The sequence below is a fragment of the Nomia melanderi genome, chromosome 2, assembly GCF_051020985.1.
Source record: "Nomia melanderi isolate GNS246 chromosome 2, iyNomMela1, whole genome shotgun sequence".
Classification (NCBI taxonomy): Eukaryota; Metazoa; Arthropoda; class Insecta; order Hymenoptera; family Halictidae; genus Nomia; species Nomia melanderi.
In genome coordinates this window covers 16,590,647-16,617,915 of record NC_135000.1, presented here as the reverse complement: position 1 = coordinate 16,617,915, position 27,269 = coordinate 16,590,647, and the positions used below count along the sequence as shown (strand labels likewise).

Below are 27,269 nucleotides of genomic sequence, written 5' to 3'. Positions count from 1 at the left end.
TTCATACGTACTGTTTATAAATAAAAATATAAAAATTGTAATTAAACCTTGAACTCACAATAAATTGAAATAATCGAAATAACTCGTGAATCTTTTACAGTGTTTGTCATTCAGTTATCACTAAATCAATAATTACTAGCACGACAAATTATTAATAAATTATTTAATAAACTTCATTGTGATTTTTAATAAAATAAACTTTTAATCATTAAAATTCCTTTAATAATATTTTCTTTTTCTCTTTAATAGCATTAATGTAGACGTCATCTACCTGTTCCAGGTGTCAAGTTCAGTTGCGTGTGAGACCCGGAAGTAGGACTACGCTGACTAACTTGAATATAGCACTTTCAAGCTATATTTTATAAGTTATAGTTGACCGTTTAACTACCGGTATCCGCGTGACCACGACACCAACTATTCTTTCTGTAAATAAAACTCTGACGGTTGGAAGGAACAAGAGGAACGGCTCTCCGTTTCCGTCACTGTTCCTTCCATGCACTGTAATCGATCGCGGAGCATCGTAATTTCAATGTAACACACCGATTTGTTTTCATCGACTAACAGTAGAACGTACAGAGAACTTGTAAATAAACGTGTATTTATGTAATTAGCATAACAATAGGGAATCAATGGAGCGACGAATCACAAGACAGCCATATCGGTTGTCCATTGAAAACGATTTAGGGTAATGTCGGCAAGAGTTCACTGTATATTTTTGTATGATAGTTATCCCGTGGTATTTATAAGAGGTCCCTGATGCGTGACAGCTATAATTACAAAAACCATTTCTACCCATCTTCCTTTTTTTTCGTCCATCTTGCTACACTATTTGTTCTACTCAAAGCATCTCTTCGAACGCTTGGCAATTAGTAGATTCCTCTGAATCGAATCGAACGATCGTTCTCTTTCCCTACGAAGATTGTTCAGACGTCTAGTTGACTATTACGTAAAACGCAGTGACTAAATGTAGCTGTATACCAAGATATGATTTCTTCTTTTTGTCTTTTCGCTCGAAAAAATTGACGCGTCACGTACCGACGACATCGGAAGTGTCTCCCCCGCGATAGATGATACTCATCGTCGTTCGATACCGCGTCGAATTTACTTACCTATTGTGAAATATTGTATGATACGGTCTCGTGTTATTACAACATGTAATTTTATATTATCGAGAATAAATGTTTATTATAGCGACCATGGCGTACTTGCTTCGACTACCTTCCAAGAAAAATGTTTTTTATACAAACATGCAAAAATAAAATGAAACATAATTTCCTTATCCTTAAACAAGCATTATATTGAAGAAATTAGACTTTGGCAATCTTAGAAAGTGGAGGGGGGGTGGTTTCTCAAAAACATCAGTTATGAAATATTACGAATTTCTTTCTTTCATACATAAAAAAACTTATTTATTATTCTTTATATCTTCAAAAACTGTACCAAAATATGATTTTAAGTTTATTTTTCAAAATTGGTCTTCCTAGGGTTAGCCATAACAGAATCTAGAAATTATTACACGAAATTTAGCAAGCTAGTAGTCTTATACTTCTATTTATATTCTTCATTGTACATTAATTATTATTTAAAATGTCGATAACAGGAATATAATATTTAATTTCCGCCGAAAAAAGAAAAATGATTTTACTGTATAATATAAAAGTAGTATAATAATAATTTTGCTGTAAGTTTACTAAGTAGTTTGAAACCTTTATCACTAGTCTAATTCTACGTCACACAGCAAGGGGTTGAACTCTCGGCTACGATAATGTAAACAAATAGAGCGTAATGCCCGTAGCCACGGGAACCGGGTATCCGTTTCGCCGCACCCTACTTCCTCGGAAGCAATTAATTCTAGGTCGCGTTGCATAATCGTGAAAAAACCGGCGTCGAAGGGAGATGGAATCGGTAGACCGAGCACCGGGTCGCGGTTCGTCAAGCGGAATTGAATTACCGGCCACTTCTCTACTCGCTTTATCAGTTTCAGTAATTCGAGCGGCGTTCCTCTATTAATAGGTGAGCGTCCCACGGCCCTGTGGAAAACGCGCACACACGCGCGGGGGTGCAACGCGAAACTGCGCGAATCCCTGTGACCAGTTTCCGCGATCTTCATGGATCGCACGTCATGTTTCGAGTCGTATTACAGAGGCAGGCTCGATTACAAGAATTCGTTGAATACATAGTTATAACTCCTGCAAAAACTGATTCCTCGAATGATTCTAATTTACGATCTGACTCTCCCACAGTGTACAGGTCAATTTAATAAAAAACGTAAAGTTATTTTTGGATTGTGTTTCTTGTTATTGTAATTCAACCCTCGCCCTCCCCTTGAACTATTCAAAAAATCTTATGTTCAAAAATAAAGGTTTTATTTCTTTATTATCATCAATAGAAAATGTTAAAATTTACTTGTAGATATATTTTTTCATGAAATTGAATTTTTAGATTTGAGTCAATTTAATATTATAGGATGGATTAAGTGGGAAAAATAAAATAGGGATTGGACTTGATATTAATATTTTATATATATTAAAATAATCTATAATATTAAATTATAGGTGAATAGATTTGTTTCGTTGTATTAATTCGTTTTTTAGTGAATATTTAATAGGTAGAACAGGATAGATTGTTTTAGAGATAGGGTCAGTAGGGCAGAGTGAATACTCTTCTCTCTCTACTCACACCCTTCTCTGTCTACTCATCTACCCTTCTACCTCTATTGATCACCCTCGTTTCTCTTATCTCTTCAACTGTGTCGTCTTAAACACAATCTACTCTGCTTTACTTAGCAACGCGTGTACAAGGATGATATATTACAGTTCAAGGTATTTACACGTTTAATATTTATAATGATAATACATTTATAATTAATGAAATGGAACGAGAATAAATATTGCCAGAACTTATCCTTGAATAATACTAAAGCATAAAGATATTTTTCTCAAGAAGTCCTTAAACGTTAAAGCAACAATTATTTATGAAGTTAGTTACAGTAATATAGTAAATATAATAATGATTATTTAGCAATAAATCAAAAATAAACATAGGGTAATTTTCTAAGTCCCTCCTTCTCGTTATCACAGGCTTATTCAGCTTGATTTTAGTAACTACAATTAATTATGTATAAAAAACGATTACACATTAAGATTAATAAAAATGTACACTGGTGTATACGAATAATATAGCAGGCGTAGCTTAATTAACGTTTATATTTTCTTTTTTAAAAAAACAGACAGCAACCAGTATTTTACAAGCTAAAAGAAAATGATCAGCTTCAACAGACGTGGTGTATTCGGATATATTTCCCATTTTGGTTCGCTTTCTTGATATCTGTGTCAACGAGAAAGGGTACACTTTGCATGTCAAATATAGGCAGTCGATAAGTTTTTAACATTATATTTATTAGCGAGAGGACTGTGAGTGAGAAAATTGGGTCGACTTATGTAGGTCGATATAGGGTAGTTGCCCTCTACATAGGTTTTATGATTTATTTCGTAATATAACGAGTAGTTTCAAGTATAAAAAAAGGTGAATTACTAAACGTACAAATTTAGAAATATTTTTTTGTATTTTTGATACCCAAAATCAATATTTCCTCCAAAAAACATAAAAGAAGAAATAAAGATTGACAATAGTAATTATGGAAAATATTTACAGCGGATTATGAAAGATCATCAATTTAAGGCTGTTGACTAACAATACTGGTGTCCAAAGGATTCTCGTTTAGAAATTTAATATTATTCGTAATAAATTTGAAATTCTAAGGAGCAGATCTGCGAAGTTTGATTCATTAACGAACTTCATATATTTTCATTATTCTATTGAACAAAAGCTAGCACAAGTTAAACAGTATGTTCGGATCACATCCACTATAAACTGATTATACTTCAGACAATTCAAACGTATTTGCTTAATCCACTCATTTACATTCAGTTATATTTCTCTCTCTTTCTCTCTCTCTCTCTCTCTCTCTCTCTCTCTCTCTCTTTGTCCTTCCAGTGAAGAAAGATTTCCCTCCTTATTCACTCGGCACCGTTACATGTGTACGCCTATCCTCACTCCGTTGAACACAATACAAACCCTGAACTAGAGCGTGGCATTTCGCTCAGATTCTTTTCAACCATAAAATCATCAATCCATTAAATCGAGATATCCATTAACATCTATATGTCTTAATAAATCTGTATGAAAATTAATTTCGTAGACTTATAAAATAAAGACACATATTTACTATGAAAATTTTAGAATCCTTTAATACGTCAAAATTATGTCATTCGATAAATATTCTCTTAAATAGAAGATAACACTTTTGAAAACAATAAATGAAACCTTTTATTCTTAATCTTTCTAAATAATGTAAAGACAGAATTTAAATTCAATCATTGAGCAATGTACCTACCTAATTTCACTGAACAGAATGATTCTAACCATTTAATAGATAGTGTATAAAGAACAACGGTTTATATAATAAAATCAAAATTGCTTGTTTATACGATTACTATGAAAATCGATTTTATTAGTTAGAATGATCTTTGATTGACGAAAGAACCGTAACGATTTCCAGAAATCTCGCGTGTCACGAAATGATACGACCTGTCGAATCATTTTATCGACATCGTTAATTCGGGTAGTCTCTATTAATAGGCGCGCACCTGCGTCGCTATGCTTCACGTTGTAGCGTGATCGAGCGGCGAGAAACGAACTTATTTTTTCGATAGAACGCCGGAACGCCTGCACCCTCGAGAAGCGAGTTGCTCACGAACTCGTTTAACCTTTAATTAGCGAACCCCTTAAACGGCCTGTTAACGCCGCTTATAAGTGAAAGCAATGTACACATTAGGAATCAGCTTTAATATCATAATCATATAAACAATATATTGAATCGTTATTTTACGAAAATAATGCCTTATATGTATTCCTTCCACATTGTATTAGACAATTACATTTAACGAGTATAGAATAAAAACGAGTAAAATTTATGAATTTTTTATAAATTAATATTATTCAGTTTTTATTAATTCTCTGTATTATAGAGAGAATTTCATGTTGCGTTTGATGAAGAATGTTGAATCCCTTTTCTACAACCTCGTTCATTTCGTTTTGGTTTCAGTGTTCAAGTAAATCATTGCGTTCTGACAGTATATTTTCTAAACATTTCCCGGGCAATTCCACTTTGCAAATTCTTTGGTAAGATTCAGAACACATTCCTAACTCTTCTGGTATATGAATAACACAGTTTTAATAAATTTGAAATTACTATTTGTTTGAGTGCAGAGTGAAATATTCAAATTGTAACAGAAATATATCATAATTTCTTGTTCTAATTCTTACATGGAAATCTTAAGAATTTTTATTAAACAGTATTTAAAACTCGAGCAGAAAGTTATTCTAAAAATATTGCCAAGGTTGAATTTAATAAAAATTAGCAGTCTATTAAATATTAAACTGATTATAATTTTAAATTAGTACATGACAGTATGTACGATCTTTCGTAATATATCTTAATAAAACAGAAAAATGAAAAATTACAACAGAAAGAAACTTAATACTTGTAACCACTGCTGATGATACGAGCTGAACTCTGATCATCTATAATCCAGTTAGAAGTTTTACAGTGAAAAGCAGTGGTTGTTTGACATGTTATGTGTATATGTATACTAACCACAACAGTTGTTCCTTGTCAAGGAACCACGACATATCTCATAGCGGTTAACGAGGCTCTGGATACCAGAGTTGCTTACATTGAAAGGATATGCATCGACTAGGTGCAACATCCTTACACGTATACATACAACGAAATCGTAGATTCCGCTTTTGCATACTAATTATTTATTAATATTCAACTATCTGTTTCGCAAATCGTAATTTTACGTATGAAATTATGTAGAAACTTTCAAGTGTATTAATCAATACTGCTGCAACTCCTACTTCGTTCATTAAATTGTTATTGCGATGCTTCTAAGCTTCTGGGAATCAGTTAATTATTCATTGTAATCCAAATACCGCACCATGAAAAATATTACCTTACAAAAATGTTTATAATTTTAAATTACCTTTATTCTGTTTTTTTATGCACATATTCTTTATTAAGTTAACAAGCTAACATTGTTTTAATATTAGTTTCTTTTTAAATTATAGTTCAATATTTAATTTCCTTTCGGATTTCAATAAATAAACATAAATATTATATATTTCTCTATTATCCTAAGAAATTACATTATATCTTATCCACGAAATCACCGTAAGAACAGTTAATGCGAAATGAAATCCAAGAACAATACTCTCAAAGCATAGTCCTTCATTGAAAATGGTCTTATTATTCGAGTACAATTCACACGCTCAAGTCAATACACCGTTCAACTAACCTTCTTCTCAATGTACTCAGAAATTAACCTACGCACACCGACACATTGCTAATTTCCAACATTACCGCAAAAATCACAATCCAACAAGCATATATCAACGACATTAAAAAAACATAATACTCTAAAAACACAAAACCCCATCGAAAATAATCACGATTCAAGAAGAAAACGAAAATCGCGCGAACTCGAAGTGATCAACAACGGTTAAAAAAGAAATGGGTCAACAATAGAAAGTCCGTATGTACTTTACAAATATCCTCAAAATCCTAACAAACGGTTCCTCGCTCGCAGATGAGCACGCGACGAAAGTCGAGGAATAATTTATTTAATTACAATCTGCCCGGAAAGTGACGTTCCGACTGCAGTTCATTAAGACCGGGTGAAAAGGGAAAAAATCACCCATTCTGTCAAGTGCGATGTAGACGCGCCGAGAAGCGAACAGAGAGAGGAACTAACGAACCGCGAAACGTCAACATTCTCGCTTTAGCGTCGCTGATAGGTGAGCCGCTGAAATTCACACGTGCCTGCCGCGCGCCGCGGGACAAAAGATCTTTCTTTCGCGTTCTTCGGGTTTCGCCCGCGTGTCCCATTTTTAATTTAGTCTACCGCGGATTGCTGACCACTGCTGACTACGCCGTCTACCAATAGACCGGCGTCATATCCAGTATTATCCAACGAAGCTCCCGGCAGAGAGCTGGCTCAGTCGTGTGATAAACGTGGAGCACCTAGGTAGGTGGGTAGAGGTGCGTCTGCACATCCATCGTCGGCAGTGAATCGTACCGGCGAACAATGCGCTCGTGGACCCCGTGAAACGGAACACGACCTGTTCAATAGTCGTGCTAGGAAGTGTTGCGAAACCCAGCGTGTCGTTCGGTTGCCGTATTTTTGTCGGGATCGCGCTCGCCGTGACAATGTCACTCTGAAAAGCGTCTCCGAACCTCGACGAGAACTTGCTACCGAATCGTTCCGCGGTGAACCACGCTTCAACGAATTTGTATTTACTTTGTGTTCAGTGAGTGTCATTGGATCATCGAGAACTGTCCGTTTCCTACGCGAAGTCTTTAACCCTGCTGCGTTCTTCGGGTCTTTCTGAGTCAACCACATTTTCATTTTTTTTTATATTGTTTCATTTCTTTAACAGGTTAAATTCCATGGGGATCACCGGTGATCCACAGTCAAATCGAATTACTATAGATCACTCAATTAAACGGTGACTATTTGAAGACATTCCTATATTATAAATAATATTACCTAGTGAAGTGATATTGAACAAGATAAACGTGCAATAACAATAACGCAAGCCGATATTCAATAATTCAATATTATATCTTCTTCCATTTCGTGAATTTTATATCGTAGAGCATTCAACGTATTAACTAGTTAACTGCGTTCGACGAGTATACACGCCATTTTAATATTCATAGTAATACAAATTCTTTCAATGGTGAATTATTTATTTTTCCACATAAACACGTAATTCTTATTCGTTTCGCTTTAGTGTTTTATTAAAATATATTATAGACACATTTTTCCGTTTGATTAGTGTACAATTCATCAGTTCAATTTTATTATGAGCACAGTGAGAGTTTTTAAATTAAATTCCACAGATGGGTTAATGGTTTTTGATTTTGTTGAGGATACTTTACATTTGGAAATGGTGCATATCGTTACTGGATTATGCGTTTCTATTTTTTTAGTAATATTTCAAATGCGTTGATAAATTGAGGATCATAACGGGATGATATACTTTTCTTCTAAGAAAATGTTAGATTTGTCGCAATCTTTTAGAAATGTTTTATGTACGTTTTTTACGAAAAGTTGGATGTCTGTTTTTTTCAATGTTTTCGGCAAATAAAACTGAAAGAATGTGTGAAGTGTACACTGATTTGATATGAAAATTTTGTTGTAGAAAAGCACATTCTAAGTACGAAAAGCGTGGAAGATGATCTTGCTATACGAAGATTTCACGCAAGGATATATCAATGTATTTTTTAAGTATAGCTATAGAAATGAATTTTTAAGTTTTCAATTGTGACATCCATATATGACTGATAATACAATTAAAATGTCAAGATACACTCTCAATGACGTTAAATGTTACTTCTTATGTGTTTTTTATTTAGAATATTGAGGTAAAACAAGTTTTGCAATCAAATGTTTGAGAACATTCAATTGAGCATGGTCTGATGTTTTAATCAATGCTGAAGTAAATACGCAAAGTCCATGGAAAACTACTCTCTTGAGGAGGTGTGGTGTTAATTAATTCCTTGACAACGTGTTCTGATAATTTTTCTTTGAGATAAGCAACCCATTTGTACATTTTTTATTAAAAAATAATTACAGAAATTAAATGATGAACTTTGAAGTACTTGCATTTAATTAAACAATAGCAAAAGCAGACTTTCTACCGTAAAATGGAAAGTAAATTGAAAATCTAATTAAAGAATTTGTAAATGACATTTAAGTGGATTCAGATATATTTACCATTCGAATTACGAAATGTTCTAATTGTCAAATTGTTAAATTTCAATCAAAAGAAATACTCGTAAATATCGTTATTTATTTGTACGACCGACAGCGAATAAGACTGGCGCCTGGATATCCTAAAAATAAATTCAGAACTTCTAATATAATCTTCCTTTGATGTATATAAATAACGCATAGTGCATGTAAATAGCATCTGTATTTTTTATAAGACATTAATCGATAATTAAATTCCAAACCAACGTATTAATACTGTACATTGATACTTGTGGTTGTGTCATTGTTTTCTCGATCATATAATTGAAAATTAACAGACCGAAACCACCGTTAGTCCCTTGTGCTTCTCCTGTTTATAACCCGACAAAAGGAAACACTTTTACGACACTCTGACGAGAAAAAGTTTAATGTGAATTTAAAAGTTTAATGTCCTTTAATACCTATTTCTATTCAGTATTGAAAAAGCTATATTAAACAATTATAATAGAAATAAAATATAGTCGTAATAAATTAATATATTAAAATATACGTTTTTACTTAATAATTTAATTGAATGCATGTAATTATATAATTATATGTCATCTGCAATAATATTATAAAATAGATTCAATTTTATTTAATGATTTGAATTAAATAAATTGTAAACAGCATTTTATACTAATAACGTGCTAACAATTATTGTAACTAATATAATCCAGACTACTTTGTAACATGAAAATTACCGGTTAAATTCACTTTTTAAAATTCCTTTATAGAAACTCCAAGAATGCATCTATTGAGACTTTAATTGATTTACAATTCAGTTTTCGTATTACTAAATCACTTTAATAATTTCTCAAAGAAACATCTGTTACCTTTTTAATAATTACAAAAAGAAAACATCACAAATGCGTCATTTTGACTCGCCCGGTAGTTTTAGTGTTGAAATAGAATAACACATTTCGTATTCAATATCGTTATAGCTCAGAAAGATTGTGTAAACTCGTATCTTTTACACAACCCCTGCTTTAACAGAGCGAAACTATCTTAAATTTTTAGCAACACCATTTTCTGTTGTTTTGTTCGCCTATTCTCCGATTTCTACTTGCGTTCATAAACTTTTAGTTTCACAGAAATATATTATGATAGAATTAAACTGAAAACATTGATTTTATTCTATTTGAAGAAAAGGAGACGTGGTATTTAATATAAACGTTTGGACTAACATTTTGAAATTCTTCAACTGTAGGTGTCAGAATAAAGAAACTATTAGAAGAGAATGAGTCTTCGCTGGATCCACGAGAACTTAGAAGCTCCAACATGCGACGAAGAATGCAGCGACATTGATGACAGTTGTAGTGATGATAGCTACGATTCTGATCTATCGATCGGCGAGGAGAAAGGGACGAGAAACGAAAAAGAGATCAATGGAGATCGCAAAGGGAAAAGAGAAACGAGGCGGCATCCGACTACCACAGTGAAGTTCGATGAGAATGGGTATTTGCCTGTAATTAGAAACTATCGACAAGATGCAATCTTTGTAATCCTGTTTAAGCATTGATTAAGTTTAGAATCCGGATCGAGAACTTCCAACTAGTAGTTTAACCGATCCGTCGCAGATTTTCCAATTAAAATTCTATCAGTAATTAAAGCGAGTTTGACCTTATTCGTCAAAATCCCTATGGAACGAAACAGTTTGTCCCCGCATAAATCAAATGAATAGTTAAAATGATTCAAGTGTAGAAGTTCAATTAATTCAGAGTTTATATAAATCAGATTTGATTACTAATTCAAAATCAAATATTCTTCTTGTAATAAATGTCGCTTGAAAAATAGGCTAAGAACATACAATATGACACTTAGCTTCTTTTAACGTTTTAACAGACAATAATGCACATAAATACGGAAAAATAATTAAAAAATGAATGATTTAAAAAATTATTTAAACAGTATATTATTCTCTAAATATATCTAGTAATTATAGGTGTCTGAATTAAGTATTCTATGAAATCTTCCGTTTAAACTTACCATGATTATTGTGTGTGAAAAGAGAAATAACATTCAGACGATTTTGCAAAAGAATAACCACTCTGTATAATGTAAAATTTGAATGATTACAGCTACAGGAAATTCATTTCATTATCTATATTAACAATCTCAGTGATATATGAATTACGGACGTTGATGAAAAGGTAATGCATATTTTACAGTAAGTTTCCCGCGAGCGTATTGTGCTGATAAATCCGCGGACGTAATTTCCCTGTAACGCGTACTACTACGAGCGTTCATTAATCACATGAATCGATTAACTCTTCATCCCGTACTCTACAAACTTAATAGTTTTAAATTTGCCGTCACTTCCGCAATTCTTTAGAACTGAAATGTTTACAACATGTCTTAAGATAAAATTAATTAATTTTTCTAACAGTAAAGGAAAAAACATTCGTGAAACATCTAGAATGAATAAATATAAACTGACGTTATTTATTTCTAATCATTTTATTTATTCGAAGAGGAGTGTTACAAAAACCGTACTATAAATGAATTTAATTCCGTACTCAGATTTAATAGGAAATTTAAAAACATCATGAATATTAAAAGTATCATACAATAATTTTGACTTTAAGTAAACATTAAATGAATTATTAAATATAGCCAATAATAACAGTATTATAGAATATTCTCAGTGTATCTAGTAGTCATGTTTATAATATATAAAACATTTAAAATCATTTAATTCTATCTTTTCGGTAAGTTTCGAGAATAGAAATCACAACTGAACTCTAGATCATCTTTTCAATAACATACTTTCTAACGTTTCTACTCTCGAGATTAAAATTCACGAAAGTCTCCTATCAAGTAAATAGGTACACACGTGAATAATATTCCCGAGAGTTACTCACTTGTGAATAATACTATTATATACTTTGTCCAACGAGACGAGGCAGTAGACATAAACAAAACAGTCAGGAGCTAAGCACAACAATTTGCTGACATATATAGTTGTCTCGGTTGCATCTAACAAGAGAACCTTTTCAACCAGCACACGCTACTTTTGATGGAACTTATGTGGGACATAGTTCTTAAGAAAATATTTGACACGTACTTTTTCTTATCGGCCAACATCCACTTTGAAGGGGTGAAATACTTATTACAATATCTCTGAAACTGCCGAATGTATAAAAAAAACTAAATTATTCATTTTGAGACGAAGAATTAACAAACTAATTTTTTTCTACCATCCTCTAATTTTAGAGATATTGCAAAAATATACTTTCAAGCCTAAATTTTTTAGGAGTGTTTTCACCCCTTCAAAGCAGATGTTGGCTGATAAGAAAAAATACGTGTCAAATATTTTCTTAAGAACTATATTTCACATAATTTCATCAAAATCGGCGAGTGCTGGTAGAAAAGGTTCCATTGTAAATTACTTATAAAGAGTTTTTCCACATAAATCCAATTTTCACATTTTTCTTTGCGATTGGTGCCTCGTCTCATTGGACAGACTACGGATAAAATGGTAAAGAATCAGCGCAATAGTCTGCCCCTCGGTCACGACATTGATGACGAACGCGTAGTTACCCTTCGATACTTGGTACGATTTGCACAGATTGGTCACTTGACTCGATTAACTTTCAACTCTATATTGTTGCAGGGTCACTAGGTGTAGTAGGTACCGTTCGCGTTATCTCATTACCGACATTCGAGAACCGTGGTAACCGACAGAACTGCAATTCCGCGGGAATTGCATTAAAGCGCACACGCACGCTACGCCACGCAAAATTAGGATCGACGTTTATGACCGTGCTGGAGTTATAACAAATAGATCGTGCCACGTGTAATTGACGGAGGCGTCTTTACGCAATGAGAAGACCTAGTTCTACAAACGTTGCATTTTAAACTACTGTTGAACTGTTTTTTAGATTGACCTTCTAATCATTCCTTAGGATTTGAATTGCATTGACATAAAAATATTAGTTGATTAATAATGGAACGTAATTAGTTTATACACGAAAAAGTATATAGTAATTATTAGAATACTTTGAATTAAACATATTTAATTATGTCGCTTGAAAATGTTAATATTTTTATAATATATATGTTATCGAAATAATGCAAAAGGAATTTTTCTTTTATCATTTGTAATTCCATTGATTTATAACAAATTTATATTTACTTATATAAATAACAATAGTAAAATACACATAAATTTATTTATTAAATATATGTTTCCATTAAAAGGATTATTAATTTTTTGAATTGGATTACACTGATTAATGTCAATATATTACTCATTTTTATTAGAGATGAACAGGTTCTCGCACACGATTGCGTAGGCACTCGAGAAATATTAATATATACGTGCCTTGTTATCGGTATCATTAGCTTGATTATTATCAGTTGACGTTCCGCTTCTTGGCTGAATTCTATCGACATTACCTTTCTTCCCCTCGAGCGTCTGTTTAAAATTAACGGGGTTGGAAAACGTCTACGGTGCAACGAGCTACGCTTCATTCACGAAGCTTGCTGACCTGAAAAGCCGATCGGCCCATTTTTCCAAACGCAATGAAATGTTATAAATAGCACACCATCTCCAATGTGTCTCTTCACATTAAGTTTACCCATTATACTGTACCTACCGCATTTGTTTCATTGGTCGTGAACAATGCATCAACATTTAGAATAAAAAGAAAAATACGAAACTCTATATCTAAAAATGTCAATTAAAAAATTTGAAAACTTCCATTAAAATTCAGTTGTTGAAGATAAAAATCACGTAAAAACAAAAATGCTGTTTTAAATAACGAGGATGTACAGTTAAAATAATCACACGTTAATCCGTTAATAAATAGAATAGATTAATGTTATTACTGGGTATAATTGATGTATTATCATTATTATCATAAACAGATAATTTGTTAACAGAATGTATTCGTTCTCAATGGTACAGTTGGAAGTTATATATATTTATTGAAAAATATTTATATTTATTGGATGTGAATTGAAATCTTCAAAATCTCTAATTTCATTCGATACTATAAAGAAAAAGTTTAAATTTTACATTGATTGCCATTGGAGCAGCGAAGTTATACGGAAAGAGTTAACACTCTAAGAGCTGACCTCTTATGAGAACAAACAAATTCGATTCGGCAAATGGTTATTTGTGGCACACTGTATTCGATTTCAAAACTTGTAAATCTCGTTCTTTCAGAACTCCGCATTTCGTCACGTCTGGATCGGTTAAAGCCGCGCCTTGCATCATATGGGACCCGAGAAAACCAGCGGAAAATCCAGTCTACAATTGCCTGGTAATCAAATTATTCTGCCGGACTGGTTATCATCTTTCTATTTCAAATTCAGGACGCGTCCGAGGTTTGAGTGGTACTAATGAACCACATGGTAATTATAAAGTTGTTATAAAGAATTTACTATAACATAAAATGCTGTGCTATGCTTCAATTAACAATCAACTTTTAGCCTTGTTTCACATTATACCGGTATCGTTTGGTATAATTCGAATGCAAAGCATCGAGACTGGTCTCTACTTAGCTTTCAACAAGAAGGGTCGTCTGTATGGAGAGGTAATAACATAAACTTTAATTAGAAAAAACACTTCTTTGATGTGAAACAAAAATATTCGACAAATCTGAAGCGAAAAAAAATTAAAAACATAGATCAATTTTTGTGTCAAAATAATTTAAAATACTTAAATATAAAAAATTGGTAGATTCTGTGACGAAGAAAATTTTATTCACTACCTACTTTGTTTATGAAACATTAAAATGTAGATATTATATAACTATATTTATAAAGAAATAGGTAAAATTGAATATGAATGAAACTAATCTTAATGGTGTTAAATATTTAGTTAAATATTTATTCGTCGATATGTTTTCACAGCCAGACGTAAACAAGGACAACACAGAGTGGGAACAATGGAATGTCGGTTCATATGACGCATTTCGTTCACGAAAATATGCGAATTACGGATGGTGGATAGGAATAAAGAAAAATGGAAGAGCAAAACCGGGACCAAAAACACGTTGGGGCCAAAAGGCGATACAATTTCTAGCTATACGTCAAGATTAAATTCCACTGATCATATCTTATACCTCATACTGTAAATCGATCATTTCATTAAGTAACAAAAATATTGCAGATTAATGGAAAATTAAATCTTTACCGTTGAGCAGCTAGTTCTGTTGTGGACCATTTTGTATACAATACTTGGGAGAGAATTTTGTAAGCGAAATCATATATGTCCTCTGTTAGTAACAACACAATTAAAATTCGCATTTGGAGATTAGTAATTTAAATACGAGTTTTTATGGTACCTGTGAGATAAATAAACAACTTCGTTACCTTCCAATAGAATATAATGTTTATTATAACACTGTTACTCAACAACGGAATAGTTTGGGATTGTGCATTCTGCTTGTGCCCTTCAACTGAACCTTCATCGCAATTTGCAGTTTCAAATTGCAGTACATCCTTCTTTTTCTTTCTTTTTTTAATAATATCAGTCGTCGATCGATTATGCTACAAGCAAAGTGTGTCGATCTAATCTGATCACAATCTGAATTTTTCACTTCGCTTGCAGCATTCGTACGAACACTAATCTGTATTTTATTACATTATAATTATATGTAATATAATATATTTATATGCAATTGTATATATATATATTTATATTTATATATAACTATTTCTTATCTCTTTTGTACACCTACATACATTGCATACAGGTATATCGAAACTCTTAAGCGAAAGCTTCAATTAAAAAACGCCGGTGTTCGATTAAATACAGTAAATCTACAAACATTTATTACTCTCGCATTTTAATTTGTAAATATCAAATATGTTGCCAGCAATCAATTTCAACAACCGCAAATTAAAATATTGTAAATAAAATTTATTTCTAAAAAAAATAATAAAATAAAATTCGTTTGTAAGTTTTATTGTTAATTTTTGAGATTAATAATTTCGTTGCTAAAATTAAATCATTTTCCTGGAAATAATGCCATAATGAAGTAGAAAACTTAGAAAGTCCATAAAAAGAGGATGTAAATTCAGTAATCACCAAAGTATATCAGTAATCATTAATTGCTATGCAAAACAGTCATCTTTCCAATAAATTTCTCTTCCAGACTAACTGTAGTAATTTCTAAATTGTTTGAAATTATCTTAGATCCAAGAATTCAAGAATATAAAAAGCATCAGTTTATGATTCAAATAAGCTTACTACCTCAGTACAACCTTACTTTAAAAAATTGGGGAAGAAATATAGTGACTTTCTGTAAGGTGTCTCAAATAAGGTGATTGAAATTAATTCAAAATACAAATAACAAAGTCCACAACCTACAATTTCACAAAGAATGGACTATTCATAGACCATGAAAAATAATTTGAAGTGTAAATTGGGTCTACAGGACTCTAACCTTCATACCTTGTTCATAAAATAGTAATGTTTGTGATAATGCGTAAGTACGTGAAAAAACATAAACAGTGATCATATAAAAGTAGAACAAAGAAGTCACTGTATTTATTCCATCGGGAGTGTATCTTCTGCGCGGAAAACTGTTAACCCTTGGAAAGAGGATATTATTGGCGTCACATAGACCAATTTTTCCTTAAAGACATATGCGACTTTCTTTTTAAACCTATTTCTTATTTAACATGCTACACAAATAGACTAATTAATTAAACAAAACTTTTAAGACATAGTCCAAGGATTAAAATTAAACACTCAAAACAAATAATCTAAATACACAACTCAATTAATCGAGCATTTATAAACTTTGTTTTGAAAATATCAATTCTTTTTCTTCCTTTTATAGATCCTCATGAACTTTGTCCATAATAAACGAGATTCTTACCCTTCCACTATGAGTGAATAAATAAAACTGTAATATATAAATGGAAATTGGAATTCTTTGGCAATATAGTAATTACAAGTGCATTGCTTCTCAAGCAAAAAGCATATAAAGCGACAGAAGGAGAAAGTAAATATACAGTTTAACCCACAAATTTTTAAGTGAATATGATTCAAATAGGAATCATGAGAAGAAACAAGGAAATTTTCATTTATATATGTCATCTTCATAAAAAGTATGTACACACTAACAAGAAATAAATTGCCAGAATAAGCACAATTCATTAAATAATATATTGGATACTCTTATATCTACATTAAATTTCTTTTCTATACTTTTCCTTTTAAATTAGGGTGTTATAAAGGGAAAACATATACATACTTTTTATGAAGAGCTAAAGATCACATTATTTTAAAATCCCTGTTTTTCAGAATTTTTCTCTAATTTAAGACATAGATTCACTTTTTTTTGGTGTTAGGGCTGGTGGATTGAAAAACACTGGATGCAGACATTAAGTTTTCGATATATTGATTGAGTACTTGATTCTCACTTCTCAATTTTAGATTCTCTTCCTTTACACTGTCCACTCTCTGTGACAAGTCTAAACAGAGGGAGAAACAAGAAAAATTTATTTGTTTCTAAGAGATTACTTTTGTAAATTATGTTTAAATGTCCTGTTATATTTTATTACTTTAACATATTAGAAAGTTATAAAAAAAATTAAAACTTCATTACTAATAATCATGATTTTTAAGATAAAATCAATAAGAAGTTTCATATTATCAAATAATAAGTTACATGTGACTGTTGGTTTGAAATTATAGGAATTACATCAACTTTTTGAAACTCTTATTGTATTAAAATATTAATTTCTTACCGTCTAAAGTATTCTGAAGTTCAAGTACTTGGGCAATCAGTCTAGCTTTCTCTTCTTGTTCATCGGGACTGATATCAGGATCTAAGCCTAAAATAAAAATTTTAGTAGATATTAAACTAACAGATAGTTATAAAACTAAAACTAAATTTTTGCAACATACTATTGGGACTACAGCTGCCATTTGTGAATGTTGAGGGAATAGAATCCATGCTGCGTCCCCTGCCCAATGCATCAGATAAATGGCAGCTGTTATCCAGAATTTCTTCCTCAGGAATAATTACTATACATAAAGATATTTTCATAAATATTATAACTTTTCGATACATGCAATGTTAAAGAATGTATAAGGATAATTAATTATTACACTTAAACAACTATTCCTTTAATATAAAGAAAAATATTTACAAACACTGTTTTCCAACAAAAAAGCCGCATGTAATTATTTCAATAAATAATTTTAATCTGATTAAATTTAAATTAACATATATGGATTATGAGTAGTATATTGGTTTATGTAAGGTTTAAAAATTGTTTCATATACTTGATAAATATTTAAGTATCTTATTAGAGTTAAAACAAAAGAAAACAGGTTATAATTGAGTAAGAGGCAATAATGAAATTAGGAAATTGCATTAAAACGTAAATGCAAAGTCCTTTACCTTGAGGATCGTCGTCTGCCAACGGTATACTGTTCATGTCATCTTGAAGTTTGGCTGTGACGGATGTAGACATCTTGACGCCGAAGATATTCGGTGAAAGAAATAACACACGACAGGCAAACCTGCGCGTAAGGTTCGACGTTCAACCCGAACTTATCGATTTCTACGCGAAACTAATACACAATTACTAGCACATTTACTCAACGAACATTAAATATGTAGTATTTTATTAATTTCTAATTGATGTGGGTTATTCCGATTATAAATTAATACAAACAAAGTCGTTAAATCGACGATAATTACTGAACTACTTCAACTTCATTTGACACCATTCGCCATTTGCTTTCCAGCTGACACCTGCAGGTGTTTTGACTTACTATTTCTTCAGCATTATCAAATATAAGATATTTGTATTTTAGGGACAAGAATAAACGACAAATGTATTTAAATGAAAATATTATAACTAATAATTACGGTGTGGTCGGCACCATTATTACAAGTGGAGATTTGATTGAGATATTTCAAATATTAACTTCATAAGACAATGATGAAGGCAAAATGTATCAGCATAAAAATTGTAGAAGTTTTATTGATCTATAAATATGTAAAATAAAATGAACATTTTGCCTCTATCATTTTTTTCAAAATGTCAATATCGCTTGTTCATATTTTAAAACCATGCGCAAGCACCGGCATACTAATCAAGTGATACCTTTCTCAATTACACTGTTAATTACATTGCACTAGAGACACACCTCGTCTATGCTACAGGTTGTGAAGCTAAAGGTGACTACAGCGCTATGATTTTAACCTTATATTTTATTCTAACTACACGTGATTTCGCAAACGATTGTCGGTAATATAGATCAACTATTAAATATATTACATAACTTCAATCAGATAATAATAAACATATTTATATAAATTTATATAAATATATTAAGAAAATGAATTATTTATTTAACAAGACAAATACAAGTTCTACAGTAAAGTAATTGACAAAAGTAATTAAACGCACACATATTATTTACTGTAACTCCTATACCTCGTTTGTGCTGGTATTTAAATTCAAAAATTTATTATTATAAAATTTATGTATTTATAAAAATACAAAATATGAAAACAATAGAGTTGATCATTTACAAATCTTTCATTGGTTTATTTTGTACTTAGCAGAACGGTATTTTTTGCAATAAATTTAAACAAAAATCTTGACTTTCAATTTTATAAACCAAATAGTTTATTAAATATCACATTACCAAATAATATGACTAAAATATACAAATTCTGGCCCTTACATGCAGAAGTGTATTTTTGGAATATGTACTTAAGGGATAAGTACATATTGTTATTTGTTTTAAAAAAACTCCATTTTTATATTGAACCACGTTGAACCGAATATCCATTTTAAAAAAACACATAATCACTATTGTTATTTATTTGCATTTTATGAATATTTTTTGTAATATTCTATTCCTATTTTTATAGAATGTTAAATACGATATAAGTAAATATATATGTGTTACATGATGCGATTCATGCCACGGAATAGCATAACATAGATAGGAATGTGTTTAATTTTTTTACAAACATTGCTGAAGTGTACACTTATTTTGTTTAAAAATATAATTGCAAATGCATTGTTGAAGGGTATATTTGATGCCTGCGTATATATATATATATATTCAACCATAAATTAAAAAAGGTATTTTACATATTCATAAATAAATCATCAATAAGATACTCTCATTTACTTGTATAGTAAAGTAAACTTATATGTTGAAAAAGATTATGATTATATGTACTTGTAGCTAATTACATTCCATTGTATGAATTATAAATGCGTAAGTAAATTAAATATATTCTTACTAGATGACTTGTATTCTATAAATATATTTTTCTAAATAGTACTTTAGTAATAAAAATTCAGTTTTTAAAAGAGATATTCGTAAATAAAGATTTGTTATTGATTTGGATGTTATATTAAGCAAATTGAGTATGCAATATATCTGTAGACGTGATATATTTTTTGGTTTCTTCCATCACTATACATTCATGCTTACCAATTTGGGCACTCAATTGTTCCACAGTTGGAAGTGAGATTTCTCTGGATTTGTAAATTTTGTTATTGTATTTTCTGTATTGAACACTTTTAAATACTAAAAAGTGAATGAAATGCCACCCAAAAAGGCACCTGCTCCTAGTAAAAAAGCGGAACAGAAAAAAAAAGAAAAAGTTATTGAGGTATTTAAATAAAATAATTTTATGTTGTTAACCTAAAATACGTACCATATTTTTGTATATAGCTGCACGTGTACACTTGTGTCTAATATTTTTTCATATAAAACTCTTCTTCTTTCATAGGATAAAACTTTCGGTATAAAAAATAAAAAGGGTGCCAAACAACAAAAATTCATTCAGCAAGTAGAGAAGCAGGTAAAATCAGGTGGTGTAAATCCACGAAAATTAGAAGATCCTAATGTTAAAAAACTTGAAAAAGAAAAAAAATTGAAGGAGCAAAAAGAGTTAGCTCTTATATTTAAACCTGTTCAATTACAAAAAATAGATAAAGGTAATACATAAAGTACAATTATTGCCAAGATCTAATTGAATAATAATGTAGTTATTAATAATTTTCTAAAAACAATGTATATTTACATATAACTTTATTATCATTGATATATCCAAAAATAAGATGATTTTTAATATAAAAGGAAATTAATAATGTAAACTATAATTTATTTGTAGAACTTATTTCAAAAAGAATGGAAATTAAGAATATATCGAGTAAAAATAATTTGTAGTTAATGTTTCTTGTTTTTGCATAAATAATAATCTTCTTTTTAGTTGTGCTGCAAATAATTCTGCATCCATTATGACATTCACTAATGCTTGCATAGCATTGGATTATACAACCATACAAACTATAGATATTACATTATTTAAATTTATAGGGACTGATCCCAAATCAGTAGTATGTGCATTTTTCAAACAAGGACAATGTACAAAAGGAGACAAATGCAAGTTCTCACACGATTTAAGTGTAGAGAGAAAAGCAGAAAAGCGTTCGTTATATTGTGATATGAGAGATGATGATAAAGAAACCGATACTATGGATAAATGGGATGAGGATAAATTAAAAGAAGTTGTAGAAAAAAAACATGGCAGTGGTAATCGTCCAACTACTGATATTGTAAGTACACATTTATGATGTAAAGACATTACCTTTTTTTTTATAATTAAACAAACAATATTATTTGAATTTTAGATTTGTAAACATTTTTTGGAAGCAGTAGAAAAGGCGAAATATGGGTGGTTTTGGGAATGTCCCTCAGGGCAAAAGTGTATTTATAGGCATGCGTTACCTCCTGGGTTTGTACTCAAAAAGGATAAAAAGAAAGAAGACAAAAAGGATGAAATTTCTTTGGAGGATTTAATTGAAAAAGAACGTGCTAATTTAGGACCAAGTCAAGTATGATTTCTTATTATAATTTGTATAATATTGTTCCTGCATAAGTGTTATGAAATATGTATTAATATCTTATACATTTTAACAGACTAAAATAACACTAGAAACATTTTTGGCATGGAAAAAAAGAAAATTAAAGGAAAAGAAAGAGCAAGCAATTAAAGAAGAAGAAAGAAGACGAAATGATTATAAAGCGGGTCGTCAAGTTGGTATATCTGGCAGAGAAATGTTTTATTTCAATCCTGATCTTGCAGTTGGAGATGGTACGTTCATCATTATTTTGTGTTACATTCCTAAACTTTACAGAATAGTTATAAGAAAGTTTACATTTATTATATTTTCTAGGCATTGATGATGGGGATGAAGCAATATCTAGTTATGTCCGCGATGAAGAGGAGGATGAGGAAAAGATTGAGTATAGAGAGCTTGATATGGATAGGCTTGCATTTGAAGCCAGTGAAATTGATACTAATGGAATAACTGTGGCTAGTACAGATCGATTAAAAAATAATGCCAGTGAAGATAAGGAAAACTCCTCTGGTAAGTATTCAATATTTAGAATTACTTGAGAATAACATTAATTCTTAGGAATAATCATATGTTTTTATAATAGTCACTGTAGGTGAAGGTGCAGTTGCATTAGCAATTAATGAAAATCTATTCATGGAAGAAGATTTGGAAGGTTTAGAAGAGGAATTAGAAGACTTGGATTTAGAAGAGTGATCTAAATATTTTATTTAACTACTGTCCCTTACTGTGTGTCTTCATTTATCTATACTCTGACAATATGTATATGTATATATGATTTATATATATATATATTGTCAACATTATTCATATTTTCACTACTAGTTTCAAGTGTGCTGCCTTGTACATTGTTATTTACATTCTACTTGCGAATATATTTACTTATAATGTATATATAAAGAGCTGGTCTCGTGCAAATCACTTTCATTTAAAAGTTTAATGTATTTAAATGTAATTATCCTTTTTTTTTTAATGATTAAAAGTATAGTTTATCAGTTTTTATTATATTCGTAAACTGTTTCAGCACTTATTACCTTGAAAAAGCAAAAACGAACACGATTACATCATTATTATAAAAGTAGTTAATAAAACCATTAAAGGTTTTAGCAGAATTTATTTGTTATAATATAATTTCTAAAGCAATAATTAAAATAGCACTTTAATACAGTTAACGAGACTGGCAGGTGAAACAAAATATATTCTACGATTGAATATTATGAATATTAATAAATTTACAGATTTAAATTTATTTTATCTTTTACAAGTATGCATTATCTTTATATACGTAGCATGCATGAATAAAAGTAGATATACAAAACTTGTTGTACATTACTACATTTATTATTTTCTAAAATATGAATAACAGACACAAATTATCTTAGTTCCTCCGAAATTAAACAATTTTAAATAAACATAAATTCATGAAACTTACTAAAAAAAACTTATATATAATTACAATAAAATTTTATGAGAATGAGTGAATTGGATTTTATGTGATTTACTTATAGTCTGTAATCTATAGATTTATCAAATAGTAAAATGATATATACTTTTACGCTTGTAAATACTTTTTTGAATATATATTTATATTTTAGGAGAGGAATATTTCAATTTAAACCTAAACTATACCTTATGTAAAGAATGTGAGGTTTATTTTATTATATACCGATGCACAGATCATTAATCAAATTATAATGTTTCAGATTCCATTAATTCTACATCCTTTATCTTTGATAGTCCTAATATTCGGCGAGATGCTCGATACTCATACAATTTAAGTTCTGGATGTTTTTCTAATAAGTATTTATAAGCACTAACAAGTCTGTCAATTTCTTCCACTGTCAGTTGCATTGGTCTTATTTTAGGATTTAAATCAGCAAGTTTATACATTATTTCACCTAATTCTTTACGACGTTCTAGTGGAAATAATGTTCTATAAATGAAATAAAAACGTTTAGTATTAATTCATAAAAGGTTTGTACATTTCTAAGTTATAACAATAAAATTTTTACATAAACTATACTTACCCAATGCCTTTCACACTATGTTTCTGACGAAAACTAAAAATGTGACGAGTTACTTTAGTAAAAATGTCATGTTCATGTTTTGTACGTGGAGTAACTAGAGGTACAAATGTTACCACACCAACATCAACTTGTGGCTTGGGAAGAAATGCAGAACCTCAAATTTAAAGAATGGATAAAATAAAAACAGCGTATTAATGAAACATATATTTATTTTAAAATGAAAATTAGAAATATTAATGTACCTGGTATAATAAAACGTAGTATTGGTTGTGTCCAAGCTTGTGCCACTATAGATAATCTACATCTTTGATGATTTAATGGTTCAGCTACTAAACGCTCTGCAACTTCTTTTTGAAATGTCAATGTCATTCTAGTCCTACCATACATCCAAAGACTTTTCTTTTCAGAAATTGCTTGGATCCATTTAATTATTAGGGGTGTCGATACATTAAATGGTAAATTACCAATTATGTAAATTTTTGGAGCTGCCCCATCCCAAGCATTTGCAACACTTTCAGGAAATAAATTAGTTAAATCTACTTTCATGATATCATCATAAATAACATCCATTTTGCCATTAACTGCTGCATAAGCATCAGTTAGCATTTCCAACACCGGTTTAAATCGTGTGTCTTTTTCTATAACAATTAATTTTTCTGGAGAATGTCTTAAAATTGATCTAGTTAATGCACCAGGACCAGGTCCAACTTCTAATACATAACTTCCTGGAAGATATCCTGCCTTTTTTACTATTTTATTTGATAACTTTTCATCTAAAATAAAATTTTGTGAAAGTCTCTTCATTGCAGATACATTATATAATTTTAATATATCTCTTATTGTTGGAAGAGGAGGTAATCTTAGAACTCTTGACATTTTTCTTCGATTTTATGGCAAACTTCAATAATGATTGTAAGTTTAATGTGATTTATTTATAACTGTTTAATATAATTTACAATATATTTGCTTAAATAACTTCTATTTTTCTAACACACAAGGTATAAAATAATACGTATTTCAAAAACATATTACTTCTGTGCATTAGGTGCATCGATTAATATTGTTTCAGGTTCATTAAAGTCATCCAAAAAAGTTTCTTGTTTTACGGCATATATAGTGTAAAGATAAATTGAAAAACTGAAAAGTCCTAGGCACACGCCAGCAGTATTAACCCTTTTACGAAGAGCTTTATGCTTAATTAATCTGTTAACATTTATTGCCTCTGCTTGTTTCAAATGCAGATAGTCTACAGGTTTTAATTGCTCCTTTTTAACTGGTGACATGAGGTCACTATCTTTATTAGCTGTAAGTAAAATGAATTATTAGAAAAGTTAAAACTTTTTTTGAAAATGTTAATTAAGGTATTATTAAGCTTGCCATTCACCAGGATTCATCTTCGCAGTATTTTCTTTCAAATGATGTTATGATCAATTGAATTATCTCCAACAGTATTTAATATTTTAGGTTGTTGTTTCTAACAGAAAAACTCAAAATGTATTACAAATACATTTTTATAACCTTCAAATAGATTCAAATTAAAAGAATTTATATTATATTTATTGTATTTTGTTATTCTACTTTTGATTTTTTAATGATCTACATCATTGTATACAAATAATCGTTGGTAATTTGTATTTGAAAATATAGGGACGTAGTTATATTACGCTATTTTTACCAACTGTATTAAGGTTATATTAAGAAAATTGAAAAATTAAATTCAATAAAACGTTAAATAATCACACAAATTATGTTATATAGAATAACTGTATTACAGAATTATTTTAGTAACTATATTCATAAAAGACCTTACGTAATTACCTTCTAATTTGTAAATGAAACAAAACTGTTCTTACTGAAACAAGCTAAACCGAAGTATAGAACACACGTGCTTCTAATGTAATGAAACATAATACGAAATAAAAGATTCGAGTTTTAAATAGTGTACTGCTTACATTTCTATATTACAATACTATATAATATTTTCAAAAAGAAACAGAAAACAAAAGTGTTTCATTTTGAATATTACTAAATTTTGTAAGAATTTATAATCGTTAATATTATATAATTTCATAAAAACTTTATTATCAAATACAATTTTGTACCTCGTTTTCTCTTAATATTATACTTTCAATATTATTCTTCTATATGTTATTATAGTAATTATTTAAACGGTAATTATTGAATTTAATAAATTATTCTATGGATATACAAGTTTATTTGTATATTATAATTTAATTCAAATACAAATCGTGTATAATAATTTAAATCAGCAATCTTGTCTTCGTATGAAATGGAACAATTATTAACATAATAAATTGTAAGTGAAAACATAATAGATTGTTAAAATAAAAGATATTATAGATGGTCCAAGAATTTTTTATAAAAAATTATGATAAAAATGATAAAATATGATTAATTATTCTATCAATCATTAACTGTATTATAATACGATATTACTTTACTTGTATGGAAAATAATTGTATATTATTCAATTAAGTTTTATGTATCTTACAATCTCAGATAGTTGCTAGGGATTAGCGAATAAAGGTATAACAGTTAAAATAATATAGTGAAGTTAGAAAATACACTGTATCAGAGAAATAGATTTTGAAGTTAGTTGGCGGTCACATTGAAATGTAGGTAATTAATTTAATTAACAACTGATGATCATTTCCACAGATTTTATATTAATATCTTTCGTCTTTTCCGTCGGTCTCTCAATTAATGCCGGTCAGTAATATTTTTATCTAAGATTTTTATTTTAATTAACAAGCGCCATGTCCAATTTAATTGTTCAATTAATAATTTGCACTAAACTACATACCCTTATTAAAATAGATTTTATGGATGTACTACATATTAATTGATACGTAATTAAAAATTGTACATCAATACATTATGAATATAAATGACTGTTTCGTAAAAAATTTAATAATTAATAAATTTTTATAATATTTGTTGAGAAAATACTTATCTTAAAGGTGATTTTCAAAATAAAAATATAAAAAAGGTTATTGATATGACCATGTTTGATTCAGTCATTCTACTTTTAATGTTCACAAGTAGTAATATTACTTGATTAACACTAAAATTTCATTTTTCCGAGAAAAAAATCTTGTATTAAGAATTTATTTTCGTTTTATATTCAATCTTTAAGATTGGATAGTCATATATAGAATTGTACACTATTGGAGCGTGTTATTAGCGTTTTCACTCACATTATTAGTTTACTTTGTGATTTCATCTGCTATATTTTATGTAAAGAGTTAGGCGTAGCCAACAGGGGCATTTAGTGTCACACCGTAACCGCTATCTATTTGCACCTGAGGCAGCTTCGTGACGTTCTGGCGTAATCACACAGTTTTAGTTGCCTCAATTTCCTTCGTAATTTCTAAATATTACTGTTGCGAATTACTGACGACTAAGATGGAATCTACCAATTAGCTTCAAATAAAGGAAATATTATATTACGTTTTAATAGTTCTTACTAAATACGTTTATTATTTCTCAAAAA

General features: G+C 30.0%; 6 protein-coding genes across 24 annotated transcripts in view; 3 read left to right on the top strand and 3 right to left on the bottom strand.

Annotated features, from left to right (window-relative positions):
• Positions 1-1,195, top strand: part of smash (smallish) — a 201,797-nt gene extending 200,602 nt beyond the window's left edge. For 6 of the 7 annotated variants that reach the window (XM_076365263.1, XM_076365267.1, XM_076365261.1 and 3 more), the window contains one exon: positions 281-1,195. In XM_076365263.1, the coding sequence (XP_076221378.1) occupies positions 281-303 (23 nt within the window). In that variant the 3' untranslated portion in view covers positions 304-1,195. Of the gene's footprint in view, positions 1-249 lie in introns of all 7 variants that reach the window. The other variant, XM_076365265.1, reaches the window with a different exon arrangement.
• Positions 1,196-6,882: 5,687 nt separating this feature from the next.
• On the top strand, positions 6,883-15,457 carry LOC116431133 (fibroblast growth factor 1). 6 transcript variants are annotated; one of them, XM_076374478.1, is made up of 6 exons: positions 7,117-7,374; positions 7,504-7,572; positions 10,072-10,319; positions 14,035-14,222; positions 14,301-14,404; positions 14,724-15,457. In XM_076374478.1, the coding sequence occupies exons 3-6, from the start codon at positions 10,102-10,104 to the stop codon at positions 14,910-14,912; spliced, it is 699 nt and encodes a 232-aa protein (XP_076230593.1). In that variant the 5' UTR covers positions 7,117-7,374; positions 7,504-7,572; positions 10,072-10,101; the 3' UTR covers positions 14,913-15,457. The 6 variants fall into 6 exon arrangements, with proteins under 6 accessions (XP_031842015.1, XP_031842013.1, XP_031842012.1 ...); XM_031986155.2 differs by lacking the exons at positions 7,117-7,374; positions 7,504-7,572 and adding an exon at positions 6,883-7,095; XM_031986153.2 differs by lacking the exons at positions 7,117-7,374; positions 7,504-7,572 and adding an exon at positions 6,888-7,091.
• LOC116431134 (uncharacterized) lies at positions 15,187-19,040 on the bottom strand. 4 transcript variants are annotated; one of them, XM_031986158.2, is made up of 5 exons: positions 18,945-19,040; positions 18,233-18,405; positions 17,734-17,853; positions 17,574-17,660; positions 15,187-17,297 (listed from the first exon to the last, which is right to left on the bottom strand). In XM_031986158.2, the coding sequence occupies exons 2-5, from the start codon at positions 18,303-18,305 to the stop codon at positions 17,155-17,157; spliced, it is 423 nt and encodes a 140-aa protein (XP_031842018.1). In that variant the 5' UTR covers positions 18,306-18,405; positions 18,945-19,040; the 3' UTR covers positions 15,187-17,154. The 4 variants fall into 4 exon arrangements, with proteins under 4 accessions (XP_031842018.1, XP_031842019.1, XP_031842021.1 ...); XM_031986159.2 differs by having other exon boundaries at positions 18,233-18,395; positions 18,945-19,038; XM_031986161.2 differs by having other exon boundaries at positions 18,233-18,354; positions 18,945-19,028.
• Positions 19,041-20,246: 1,206 nt separating this feature from the next.
• LOC116431115 (zinc finger CCCH domain-containing protein 15 homolog) lies at positions 20,247-22,584 on the top strand. Its single transcript, XM_031986106.2, has 7 exons — positions 20,247-20,476; positions 20,597-20,804; positions 21,187-21,425; positions 21,501-21,704; positions 21,790-21,964; positions 22,047-22,241; positions 22,315-22,584. The coding sequence occupies exons 1-7, from the start codon at positions 20,408-20,410 to the stop codon at positions 22,422-22,424; spliced, it is 1,200 nt and encodes a 399-aa protein (XP_031841966.1). The 5' UTR covers positions 20,247-20,407; the 3' UTR covers positions 22,425-22,584.
• A 46-nt stretch (positions 22,585-22,630) lies between these two features.
• On the bottom strand, positions 22,631-24,784 carry mtTFB1 (mitochondrial transcription factor B1). The gene is made up of 3 exons (XM_031986099.2): positions 23,998-24,784; positions 23,756-23,909; positions 22,631-23,661 (listed from the first exon to the last, which is right to left on the bottom strand). Exons 1-3 carry the CDS (start codon positions 24,629-24,631, stop codon positions 23,418-23,420), a joined length of 1,032 nt encoding a protein of 343 aa, XP_031841959.1. The 5' UTR covers positions 24,632-24,784; the 3' UTR covers positions 22,631-23,417.
• On the bottom strand, positions 24,666-25,720 carry LOC116431114 (Coiled-coil domain containing 56). 5 transcript variants are annotated; one of them, XM_031986104.2, is made up of 3 exons: positions 25,574-25,720; positions 25,133-25,229; positions 24,666-25,058 (listed from the first exon to the last, which is right to left on the bottom strand). In XM_031986104.2, exon 3 carries the CDS (start codon positions 25,036-25,038, stop codon positions 24,784-24,786), a length of 255 nt encoding a protein of 84 aa, XP_031841964.1. In that variant the 5' UTR covers positions 25,039-25,058; positions 25,133-25,229; positions 25,574-25,720; the 3' UTR covers positions 24,666-24,783. The 5 variants fall into 5 exon arrangements, with proteins under 5 accessions (XP_031841964.1, XP_031841961.1, XP_031841965.1 ...); XM_031986101.2 differs by having other exon boundaries at positions 25,140-25,229; XM_031986105.2 differs by having other exon boundaries at positions 25,133-25,241; positions 25,574-25,671.
• Between the last annotated feature and the right edge of the window lie 1,549 nt (positions 25,721-27,269).